Source organism: Aedes aegypti, chromosome 3 (genome assembly GCF_002204515.2).
Source record: "Aedes aegypti strain LVP_AGWG chromosome 3, AaegL5.0 Primary Assembly, whole genome shotgun sequence".
Taxonomy (NCBI): Eukaryota; Metazoa; Arthropoda; class Insecta; order Diptera; family Culicidae; genus Aedes; species Aedes aegypti.
In genome coordinates, this window is record NC_035109.1 from 22,204,536 (window position 1) to 22,217,884 (window position 13,349).

General features: G+C 41.2%; 1 protein-coding gene across 1 annotated transcript in view; it reads right to left on the reverse strand.

Moving 5' to 3' along the window:
* Window positions 1–13,349, reverse strand: part of LOC5572230 (Golgi-specific brefeldin A-resistance guanine nucleotide exchange factor 1) — a 50,593-nt gene that overhangs the window by 8,259 nt on the left and 28,985 nt on the right. The window contains exons 4-7 of the mRNA XM_001653872.2: window positions 8,037–8,245; window positions 6,037–7,972; window positions 5,879–5,974; window positions 5,541–5,810 (exon numbers count right to left, since the gene is read on the reverse strand). Of these exons, the coding sequence (XP_001653922.2) occupies window positions 5,541–5,810; window positions 5,879–5,974; window positions 6,037–7,972; window positions 8,037–8,245 (2,511 nt within the window). The remainder of the gene's footprint in view (window positions 1–5,540; window positions 5,811–5,878; window positions 5,975–6,036; window positions 7,973–8,036; window positions 8,246–13,349) is intronic.

The following is a 13,349-nucleotide window of genomic DNA, read 5'->3' on the forward strand; positions in this document are numbered from 1 at the left end:
AGCCGTATACTCGAAAATCAGGAGCAATGTTAGGGCAAACCAATTAGAAAGTGGGTACCAAAACGATGTGAGGAAGAGCCGAAATGTATGCAGGATGACAGTCGTGTCAGTCCCCTGGTCTAGCTAGCTAATAGTAAGAGTGGCTACGGATCATTCTGGTTAGCAAAAGGCAAACTGAACGTCACCAATAGTATTAATGTCCACTACGAATAGATTGATTATTTGAAATGGGCATCAATTCTATCAATGACGCAGAATGTCCGTTGGATCACATCCGAGATATTATTGCGTCTATGCCACATGAATTATGACGCGACTTTAAGCAAAAAAAAAAAAAAAAATGCCAAAATGTGATACCACCACTACAGGTTACGCATTTGGTTTCCATCATATGGGCTAATGGATTATGCCCTCCCATCGCGGCAAGGTCGCATAACCAAGGGGAGGGATTTCCAACAAATTTTAGATCAATACACTTTCCGTTGTCTTATAAAGTTCAAAAATGAATGAATAAATTTTAAAGATTTGACATTTTTCGTGTCGATTTTTATCGATTGGGTGATATGAGCACCCTATTTTAGGTTGTGAAATTATCTCATACAATCTAATAAATTAATTATTTTATTCGCTAAACATGAAAGTTATTAAAATTTAGAAACATTCTGTACAAAAAGCTTGAATTTTAATAAATTGTGTGGTTCACAATGTTTAGTAAATTTCGTATCTACAGATGTACAGAAGAATCCTTTGGGGCTGTCCATAAACCACGTGGTTTTTTTTTTTAAGATTTTCAGAACTACCCTCCCTCCCCATTGTGGTCTATTGTTCACACAACAATTTTGAAATTTTTTATACCTTGGTGTTTGGACAAACATTTCCTCGCACCATGAATGCACAATGGTTTCTGAACGGCCGCTAATTTCCCTGTAAGTGGGCTTTCCATATATTACGTTTGTACGTTTATGCATGAAGATACTTTCTCAGAGAAATAGTCATATGTGAAGACGAACTTAGTCTGTTTTACTTGTTTGTTGTTCTGCGATAACAGTGCGCGGAATTAGGGCATTATGAAAAAATATGTGTCCTAATTCCGCGCAATATTTTTTTTGATAAAACTCAATTATTATGCTAATATTTGATAAGATTTCATAGAAGCATCATGAAACAGATCTGTAGCAAGTAGTTCCATAGAAAATTGCATAAAATTTAAACATTTTCAATAAACAAATCGCGTTTGTTTGTGTCCTACAGTCTTAGAACGGACGCTAAGGAAATTAGAAAAATTGCGTCAACTTAGACGGGCCTCCACTAATTATTTTTTTGCGCCGCGAAAAAATGCCTTAATTGCTTTTATTTGTGATTCAAACTTATGCTACATCATAGTAGCATCAAAGGGCATTAAAAGTTGCTGCAATATTAATGTGTATTCCCATATATAAATACTTTTGTATGAAATGCGCGGAATTAGGCAATGCGCTGAATTAGGGCACTTTACGGTACCTACTTGCTTGCTGGTGGTGACCAAGGGGATACATTTTCAACGCGGAGCGCTGTTTGGTTCTCAAGTCTTGTGCTCTTGAAAATTTGAGGTGTGGCTTTGTTCTATAATCACCTTAATGAACTTTGTGAGGAACCCATAGAAAATGCGTGAGATATTACCCGAGTGCATCTTGTCGGTCTTAGAGTACGGTAGCTTTTGTTTTCAATCCGTGGCGAAAACACATATGCTGAAGATTCAGCGGATTCAGTACCCCTGTCTTCGCATCGCGCTAGGCTGCATGAACTCGAGTCACACAATGAGTTTAGAGGTAGGGGCAATGGGGGCAATATGAACATACGAGGCAATATGAGCCACCCCGGTTTTGACCTCAAATAGCCACCACAATAAAAACCGTAAGAATATTCGTTTCAACACTCAAGATATTTACAAAAATGTACAAATTTGCCCTTCGTCATGAAAAGCTTATAATTTTGGCAGATTTTAATTAAGCCTGTAAGACAATTATATTTATAATTCTGGTAAGTTTTACCAATCCATTGAAACTTCTGATCATAATGAAACTGTTCGTGAGTGAAATTAGATTTGTTCGCAAACAAAATTATTGAAAAACAATATATTATTTTCAAGATGAAGGCGCGGGGCAAAATGAGCCACCTAGATTTAAGCGAAACAAACGATGTTTTGAACATAAAAATGCATTGCCTATATGTAGATTATTTTTTTACTGCATAGTCATGTTTATGCACCATTACAAGTGGAACACTTTGCTAGAAAATACGTTGAACCATGTATCGCAATTTAGTACTAATATAACATGGACTGTTTACTATGTATTATGTATCTTTAAAAAAATAAGCCGCTAGAATCAATAATTTCAAGCAAAACTAATACAATATCCTGTCCAATAAAGTACTCTTCATCACTAGCACTTCTCTATACTGTTTTAAATAAAAATCATTCGATTGAATGTGGTGGCTCATACTGCCCCGAAGGGTGGCTCATAATGCCCCGTATGGTTGGTGACCACGTAGAAAAACATGGTTTTCCAAAAAGTTCCTGAAATAATTTGCAAGTTGATGTTAACATTAATTATCGACGTAACATGGAAGATAAGATTTTATAGTACAAGTCACTTGCATTTAAACCATAATTTTTGGTGTTTTTCTATGCATTCCATGACGTTTTCCTTAGGCGGCCCATATTGCCCCGATCACCCCTACTTGCAGGAGTACAGCCCCTGACAGATCGTTTCGCGGAGTTAACACTCAGGTTCCTTATCCGTTGTGAGATTCTCAATCCATTGGTTATTGAAAACTTCGAAAAGCTGCTTGAGCATAATCCTCAAACTCATTTCATGAGTGTGTACTACTGGTACATGACGCTGGAGGTCAGCCCATCTTCGGTTAATACCAATCGTGACAATTTCCTAGACTTCGACTGTTCCACTGTAGTATTTGATTTGTCCATGAAGCAAGATATCCATGGTTTACCAGATCACTTTCGTTCAAAGTTTATCCCTTCCATGTTTGCAAGTAAATTCGGGCATGTCAGCGGGAACCGACAGTTCTTCACTGATGGGTCAAAACTGGATGATATCACTGGTTTCGGTGTTTACAACGTTTCTCATAGCGCCTCCTTCATGCTTCAAAAGCCATGTTCTGTATATACATTACACCTTAGAGTACATCAGTTCTCTCCTACCCGAGCACTTCTTCATTTTTTCTGACAGTCTAAGCTCTCTGGAGGCTTTTCGATCAATGAAGCCGGTGAAGCACTCAGCGTACTTCCTGAATAGAATACGCCAAACATTGAGTGCTTTGTCAAATCGCTCTTACACTATTACCCTAGCTTGGGTTCCTTCTCATTGCTTCATTCCGGGCAATGAGAAAGCGGACTCTCTGGCTAAGGTAGGCGCTAAAGAAGGCGATGTTTACGAGCGTCAAATCGCCTTCGATGAATTTTTTGCATTGGCCCGTCGGGAGACCTTGATCAGCTGGCAACAGAAATGGAGAGGCGGAGAAATGGAGAGGCGGAGAAATGGGTAGATGGCTGCATTCCATATTTCCACAGGTGTCGAAAAAACCATGGTTTAAGGGGTTGGGCATGAGCCGTGATTTCATTCGTGTCATGTGTCGGCTTATGTCCAATCACTATGAACCGATGCACGAGTTCACTATCTGACGTTTTAGCGGTGCCGTGTTATTTACGTGACCATGGCAACGAGTGAATTCGGCACCGCTCAAACGTCAAATCAGTGAACACGTGCATCGGTCCATTCTTTAAATGCGCATACCCACCGTATTGGGTTCTCAGAAAGCAATCTCTGTGTTTGCGGCGTGGCTAACCAGGATATCGAACATGTTGTGTGGGGATGCAGTGAGCATCGTGGCATCAGATCTGAACTGACTGAAACTCTCCGGATCCAAGAAAAATAGCAGAAACCTGTTAGGGACGTGTTGGCGGGCCTTGATTTAGAATACAGTCGCCTCTCCACATCTCGATATCGAAGGGACCATCGAGATAGGGAGAGATCGAGACAAAGAACATTTTTTTTATTGAATACTAGATTGAAAAACACTCCGTTACCAAGCAAATAATAAACAATCAGACGTCATTTCGCGTTCCTAATTTGTTTTGAACCCCAAAACTTTGGTCTAGTAACCTTTGATATTGGTCATATCGACATACAGAGTGAAAATTGGGAACGAAAAATGAGCAGGCACACATCGAGATACGGAGATATGGAGATTAGGAGGATATCGAGATGTGGAGAGAAAAATTGTTTGCAGAATGAAGGGACCTAGGAAATCATCGACATAGGGAGAGATATCGAGATATGTATAGAACATCGAGATGTGGAGAGTCGACTGTATATGAATTTAATGTATCTGTTTTTGAAGCGTATCAATATCCGAGTTTGATTGTGTTCGTTCCCTGTCTTTCTTTTTCCCCTTCAAATTGTCCTCTTCTCGTCGTGTCTCCCACAAATCGTTTCTGTTTAGTTTCGTTACAGATCAGGATATCCTGTCCCATCAACATAGTATACTAAATAGCTTAAGACATCCCAAAAATCCTTTCCTTTCCTGTTGTATAAATGTATTCACTAACCTTGAAACTTTTCCAAACTAACATAGTTTTTAAAATAAATATAATATTCAAAATGTAAACAATGTAAAAAAAAGAAAAGATTTCGGCTCTGTTATGCCCTACGGCACCCGAGCCTGCCAAATAAACGAGTTAAGTAAAAAAAATTACCCGAGAAATCTTTGAAAAAAATCTGCAGGAATAATCCATGGATGATATACTAGAGAAATCATTGAAAAACTTTATGAGATGAATAATTTGTGAAAATTTAGAGAATTTTATTTATAAAGTAGTCATAATTTGAATAATTACCATAATAATCCCTGGAGAAAATCCTGCAAGAATCCCTAGAGGAATTTTTGGAGTAATCCTTGAGGAAATCATCATAATAATCAACGTTCCTGATGGTATTTTAAAGGACTTCCATTACGATTGTTTGCAGGAGTTCCAGAATGTGTTCCTATTTAAATAGGTATCTGGCGAAGTCGCGTTCTTTAGAATATCTGCAGGCTCTAGGAGTTACAAAAGGATTCTCTGCAAGATTTTTTTTACGAATTCTCACCCATTATTTTACTCATTAGTCGAGGTATACTTAAACAGGAATATTTTTAGAACTTCGGCCAATTTGACGCAGCAATGTCAAAGGAGAACATTTTGAGAAATTTCATTTAACGCTTCAGCAGGATTTATTCCAGTAGCTAGTATCAGAAATTACGAATGGAATTCATTTCTTTGTGAGAATCTACAAATAATCGCTTCAGGAATGCACCGAAGACATGAAAAGAAATAAAATAAGAATCTAGTCAGGAATCTGTCTAGTAGATAATAAACTGTCGAGTTTTTTTTTTTGCCTTTTCAAAAACTGTCCTGAATAATTAGGTAATAAGAAACACAACCAATAGTAATCCGGATACGGTTGCGGTCGGATTAGGGAAGAAAAAAACACTCCACTTACCGAATGCATCACCAGCAGCATATTCTTCAAGCTCTCCAACACCGCCTCATACAGCATATCCGATCCGATTTTCATGAACCGCTCGAAGTAGTCCAAAATTTCCAGCCACAGCTCGTTGAATCCGGCCAGACCTATCAACGGCGTCAGATGGTGTAGGAACACCTTTGACATAATGGTTGCCGTTCGCATACGCGACTCTTCTAACAAACCGGCATCTGCCGGTTTGATGGGCTTTTCAGCGAGCAGTTCCGACAGAAGTGGGAAAAGAACCTGAAAGCAAGAAGACCCGTGTCGCATTAGAAAAATTGTACAAACTATTCATAATAAAAATAGGTCACCTGTTTGAAACACCCGGCCCATTCCAATCCGGTGAGAGTTTGAAGATCTTGCACCAGCAGAGCTCGTTGCAAGCAAGTTATTGCACTTGTTCGGACCTGGAAATAGCAACGGAAATAAATATCATACAATACAGAGAGAACATCATCCCGCAACATACCTGTCGCCGTTGATCGGTGGCCAACCGAGCAATGCCCTGCAATAGAGGACACCATCCCTGGGACCACAAAGCGGAGCACTGCGGCACCGCCCCGCCTTCCTCCGCCCACCAGCGGAAAATCTTCGCCGTCCTCGTGTGCAACGTATGCATCAAATCCAGCAACTGGATCGATATCGACTGATACGCCTCGGGCAGTTCTTCCGACTCGCTGTCACTGCTGTCGTTCTTGCGGTTCCGGTTGCGGGAGTTCTTGCCACTTTCATCACCGTTTCGCCGCTGACGACGACGGCGCCGATTCTCCTTGCCGTCGTTCATGGAAGCTTCCACGAAAGTCCGGATGCAACGGACGCAACTCTCGAAGTTATACGGCGTGATGTGGGACACGTTCCGCACAATGAACGCCAGGCTTTCCCAGCATTTGACGAGCGCAAAGGGAGAATGCTCCAGCAGTTTGCAACGATACTGGATCGTGTGCTTGGGGGAGGACGATCGCGAAGACACAATGTCCGCGTCTTTGTTCACCAGAATCCAGTTGTCTCCGGTGGGGCTGATCAGCGGCGTGCAGGAATTGGACGAGTGGCCACTTTTGATAACGTTCAGCTCCGAGTCGGAGATGTAGCCACGATCGGGCAGCCCGGAGTCTTCTTCGCTGCTGAGAGCTCCGTCGGATTTCGCTCCGGACACGACTGGCGCTTCGTCATATTCCGGTGGCACTGCGCCTGCTCCGACGCATTCCAGAATCGCGAAGACTATGATCCAATCGGACTCGGTGTGGATGTTCTGGGCGCTGGTCTTCAGCAGTTCGTACATTCCGATCGAGATCGGTTTGGATATCGATAGGATCACGGCTGGTTTGAGCAGAAGCAACATCCGGAGGCTCTGCAGGATCGTGGAACAGATCTCTTCGTTGCGCATCAGATAGATTGCCAGTTTCAGTAAGGCGATGGTTGTTCGCTGCAGTAGATAGGTGTAATCGCAAGAGGCGGATCCGGACAGAAGTAGATACAATTGATCTTGAACGTTTTTCCACACTGGAAGCAAGCGGTCGCGATTCTGTATGAGGATCTTGACTAACAGCTCCATGAGGAATACGACGGTGTTCTCTGCATACGGTAAACCGACGGATTTGTTACTCTCCGGAGGTTTAATCATTCCTAATAGGCAATTGACCAGTTCAACCAATGACTCAAACTGCAAAAACTTCGATTCGTTGACGATCTGATCGATTTGGCATTCTTTGATGCATCTCTTGGATATCTTGATGATCTCCTGCTCTTCGTACGATGGCTGCCGTTGGCTATCGTTGCTCAAGTACGAATACAAACTGCTCAGCAAACCGGCATCGGTTTTTGGAAGCTGATACTGCTCTCTCATGAGCGTGACCTTCCCACTAGGATCGCAGAAATCTTCCGCTTCCATCAGGCCCTTCGGCAGTAGCTTCAACCTGAACAACTGCAACACCACATCCACAATATGCTTCCAACCTTCCCGCATGCAATCGCCATGATCGTGAATCAACGCGAACACCGTCTTCATGGCGAGCTGGGCTTTCGAGTTCTGTCCGAACATTACGTTGGCCGTAATTTCGTGGACATCGGCCGGCGGGTTTAATAGGCTTGTGAACTTGCACAGCGTCAGAACCAGCGCATCAAAATCCCCGTGCAAGTTGTAATGGGACGCGACCACCGCGGATTTGATGAACCCATTCATGGACTTCTGGTACAGCTGCGTGTTGTCCGGGCTCTTGTCGAAGATGAAACTAAGGGCGGCCAGTGTCGATCCCTGGATAATGCGGAACAGCTCTCGGTCATGATTCGGACCGAACACGTGGTGGAACATACCGTCCTTGGTTGATCCCCGACGCAGCAGCATCTTCCAGAGATAGTTTTCTCGCACGAGACCGGTTTGCTCCGCCGGCATAACGATTTCTTCGTTCCTGTTGGAAGAACAAATTGATTAGCATGTATGAATAACTTCCAATGAAAAGGAGGACTAATTACCTGATCGCATGATAGATGTTCGACAGCATATCCTGATCAAAGTCGGAGTTGCCGTTGAGGCCTCTCAGATTCTTCACGAACTCATCGACCGTCATTGGGACGTTCAAGCGTTTTGCATTGTGGTTGTGCTGATCCATGTTCAGCATGATGATCGCATACGCCAGCCGGAAGGCAGCGTCCGTATTGGCGAACGGCTCTTTGTTACACGTCTACGAAGGAATAAACGCAAGTATGAGGATTAGATATGGCGATCACAAATATCCCAAGAGTAGTGTCTGATTTTTAAATTTGATTTTGAGCTAATTGCTATGCTTAGACCACGTTCAATTAATTATCATAGTAGAGAACTAATGAATTACAGACAAAGCAGACAATTACTAACAAAAGCTCACGCAAAGTCGGTGTGACGCAAGTCAAATTGCACCGGAAAAAGGTGTCGGATGGACGAGAGATGGAAGGAGCACTACGCCGAACATCTGAATGATGCTGAATCAAGGCAGCGTCAGTGCAATGAGAGATGAAAATCAATAAGTATCCAATTTGAACTAGGGGCCTTCCTTAGCCGAGTGGTTAGAGTCCGCGGCTACAAAGCAAAGCCATGCTAAAGGTGTCTGGGTTCGAATCCCGGTCGGTCCAGGATCTTTTCGTAATGGAAGGTAACAAAAGATTGTGAAACCGTTTGCGACTTTTAGAGATATTGACATTACAAAACAACCATTTTTGTAGAAGAAAATCTTTGATAACTCTGCAACCATGAGAGATAGAACAGTAACAGAACAGTTCTTCGGAAAAAAAGTTCCGCGATCAAAAGCTCTGAAAGTGATCTTGCTAGAAACTTTTCGTCGCAGTGTTATATAAATTCACTATGGAACCTTGCACTCATTCTGTTTCGACGTCGGGATCAGCTAATATTTCTTTGATCAGTCGAACGATTTCCGATAATGCGAAATTGACTGTGTACTACCAGAACGTACGAGGCTTGCGCACGAAAATCGACGATGTATTTGTAGCAATCTCCGCAACCAATTACGATGTAATCGTTTAACTGAAACGTGGCTTTCCGACCCGATTCTTTCGACGCAGATCTTCGGGGATGTATATACTGTATTTCGAAACGATCGTAATGCTCGAAACAGACGTAAATCTCGTGGTGGAGGAGTTTTAATCGCTGTTGCACGTCACATTAATAGCACTGCTGACTTAACGCCAATTGTTGATTCTCTTGAGCAACTTTGGGTCAAGCTAAAATTCACGAATTTCTCAATGAGTGTAGGGGTTATATACTTGCCACCAGATCGCAAATCAGATCTGGACAGTGTTGACAATCATGTTGAATCTATTGGAGCCGTTCTGTCTCATTGTCAAGCCAACGATCACGCTATTCTGCTCGGTGACTATAATCAATCGGGCCTTGTTTGGGATTTAAGGACTGTTCATTTTATAAAGTGGACACCTTGCTTAATATTTTTGAGGGGCCTAGATAGCCGTAGCGGTAAACGCGCAGCTATTCAGCAAGACCAAGCTGAGGGTCGTGGGTTCGAATCCCACCGGTCGAGGATCTTTTCGGGTTGGAAATTTTCTCGACTTCCCAGGGCATCAAGTATCTTCGTACCTGCCACACGATATACGCATGCAAAAATGGTCATTGGCATAGTAAGCTCTCAGTTAATAACTGTGGAAGTGCTCATTAGAACACTAAGCTGAGAAGCAGACTCTGTCCCAGTGGGGACGTAACGCCAGAAAGAAGAAGAAGAACCTTGTGCATGCTGTATCTTTCTTATTAATCAATGAAATTTCAATCGGTTTTTTGCACATCGTTCGACTAGTATTGTGATAATAAAAATTCTCCAAAATAATTAAATTTCACACGAATATGGAACAACGATTAGATCGGTCGATTTTTTGAGGTTATCAAAATTAATGATTGTAAGGAATTGGCTGGAAAATTCGATAATTTATATTTTCTATTTTCAAAAAAGGCTTGTTCTTCGAAAGCATCATCAATCAGAAGCCTGATGGAAAAAATCAAGTTATTTTTGGAGCAACAATTTTACGGATATAATAAAATCAAGTTTCCCGTATATTTTTAAAGAAATTTTTTTTAAATTTGATGGGAATTGATATGAGTAGTTTTTTTTTGTAAAAGTACGTCCTGACGGAAGTCCTAATATAGTATTAATATGAAAAATAACTTACGCCTTCATAGAGTTACTTAGTAAGTCCCCACGTCACATTCAAAGCACAACAGAAACACAATTGTTTTATTCTTAGAAGACCTATCAAAGTACATTGATAATCATCAAAATTGGCAACACTGCTGTAATAAAATCGATTTTATTTTCCACATATTATTTTCATAATATGTTATTCTGAGATTACCAATTGAAAAATTCGGAGAAAACTGTTTACAGTTTGCTGTAGATCGATAAATATGCGTACATGATTTTAAAAGTATGAGACTTTTTAATAAAACTACCATAAACAGTAAAATTTATACTTAAGACTGTAGTTTAATCTCACGATTTAGCTTTCGTTTATACTAATATAGTTTCTTTAGTAATCCAAACTAGTTTTGAACACGCTTTTTACTTTTCTCTTTTGCTGGGAGTGAAGGATGGTGTATCAGCAAATTTGGCCATAAATGGGTAAATCACTAAAGTTACCTAATGTCATAGAATGGTGGAATATAATTGATATTTTTAAAGCTTTACCTTCAGTAGAATAGTAAAGGATACAAACATACAATTTGTTCATAAAAATAAGGATTTTGTTTTGCGAAAAATAATGTTAAACTTTGACGGACAGCTTTTTTTAAGAGTTTTTGGAAAAACTATTTAGCTCTTCAACCAAAAGCATTTTCAAAGATTTTATATTTTCATAGCATTTTAGAATAATAGGTCAACGATACACAGAAAAACGATTACGATTTTATCAATAAATATAAAAGATATAGCATAAACAAAGTGTCCACTTTATAAAATGAACAGTCCTTACACACCGACGATCCTCCTAAAGTTGACGTATTGCGGTCGCACATTTCTCCAGCATGCGCTTCGCTTCTTGATGGTTTCAATCTCCATGGGTTGACACAAATCAACAAAATATTTAATAGGAACAACCGCCTTTTGGATCTTGCCCTAGTAAATGAGACTCCACTAGGAAATTACACCTTATCCGAAATCATCGATCCTCTTTCCACGTTGGATGCAGATCACCACCCGTTTGTAATAGAATTAGGTCTAACGAAACCTGAATTTGACGACTCGTTGGAACCTCCTAGCTTGAACTTTCTCAGAGCAAACTATTTAGGTTTAGCTGAAGCACTAGCGTGCATTAATTGGGCGGCCGTTGACTTCGATACAGAAGTCGATGAAGCGGTCCAGATTTTTTCCCGCGAATTACGCAGTGCCATGGCTGAACACATTCCTTTACGTAGACCATCCTCAAAACCTCCATGGGGGAATTCTCACTTGCGACGATTGAAGCAGGTTAGATCAAAATTACAACGCAAATACCGTAGGAATCAGTGTCCCGTGAGTAAACAATTGTTCAACCGAGCCAGCTATCAGTATCGGATTTACAGTCGGTTCCTCTACAAGCAATATACTCAACGAACACAACAAAATCTGCGAAGAAACCCTAAGCAATTTTGGAAGTTTGTCAACTCAAAACGCAAAGAAAAAGGCTTACCCGTTGAGATGCATTTGAAAACCGAAGTAGGAAGCTCTGCAAGGGAAAAATGCAACCTGTTTGCGTCCCATTTCAAAAGTGCGTTCAACAATTTCGTATCTTCCACCACACAGATTGAAATGGCATGCAGAGATACACCGGAAAGTGCTTTTCAAATGGAACGGCTCCAAATAACGACCGAACATGTGCAGACTGCAGTCTTGAAGCTCAAGCTTTCATACGTCAGCCCAGACGGAAATCCGTCGTGCATTTTTAAGAAGTGCAGCGATGCCTTGATCCAACCGTTGACATTGATATTCAATGCCTCATTGCGACAGGGCAAATTTCCTACCAGTTGCAAGCCGTCTGAAATGTTTCCAGTGCACAAAAAGGATGACAAGCGCAATGTTGAAAATTACCACGGTATAACAACACTGTGTGCCTGCTCCAAGATTTTCGAGATTATCATGAATGACATGTTGTTTGCTTCTTGCAAAAACTACATCACCCCAGATCAACATGGGTTTTTCCTGAAAGATCAACTGCCACAAATCTTGTCCGGTTTGTTTCATTCTGCTTATGTAACTTGGACTCTGGGTCGCAAATAGATGCAGTGTATACGGATTTGAAATCCGCCTTCGATCGCGTGGACCATGGGATACTACTCGCTCGGCTTGAGAAACTTGGCGTCTCACGTGATCTCGTTCACTGGTTCAAATCTGAGACGAGACTCGCGAAGACGGTCTTCTTTTTCTGTGATTGCTGAGTTTTTTCTTATTCCCCTTTGTGTTTATACCAATTATGCGCAAGCCGTTCAAACCCTCACATGTACCTCTCAGAAGAAAATGATTGAGTTTGCATCACATCGAATCAAAAAAAAAAGGCGTTTAAGTGAAATTTCATGCCAGCAAACGTAGTAGACATTATAAATAATTAATCTTCTGCTTAGATTTATCAGCAACTTTGGAAAAAACTGCTCCGCTGACTGAGGTTTTTAATAACAGTTTACTTTGAACACAATACTTTTCACTTTTTCAGCCATAAAAACGGTGGGCTGCATTTGACGTTTCGTGAGAGGGGAATCTTGGCTGCATATGACGTTGATATTTTTCCTCTTCGCGAGTCTCTCTCAGGTTCAAATCATACCTCATGGATCGTCAACTCACAGTTAAAATTGGATTAGACTCATCCGATCCGTTTTCCAATTTGCCCGGAGTGCCACAAGGGAGCAACTTGGGTCCTCTGCTGTTCTCCATATTCATCAACGAGCTTTCTAGTGTGCTACCACCCGGATGCCGTTTGTTCTATGCAGATGATGTGAAGTTATACGTGGTTATCAACTGTCTCCAAGAGTGTCTTCATCTTCAACAGTCTATTAATCACTTCGTCGACTGGTGCAACAGTAGCTTGTTAACAGTGAGTCTACAAAAATGCCATGTTATACCGTTCCATCGTAAGCGAACGCCTATCACTTTTGACTATTTCATCGCTGATCAACCTCTAACACGTGTAACCGAGGTACGTGACTTAGGCGTAATTTTAGATACTGCGTTGACCTTTCGGGTGCACTAAAATGATATGATCTCCAGAGCTAATCGGCAGCTCGGGTTTATGTTTAAAATAGCTGAAGAGTTTCGTGACAGT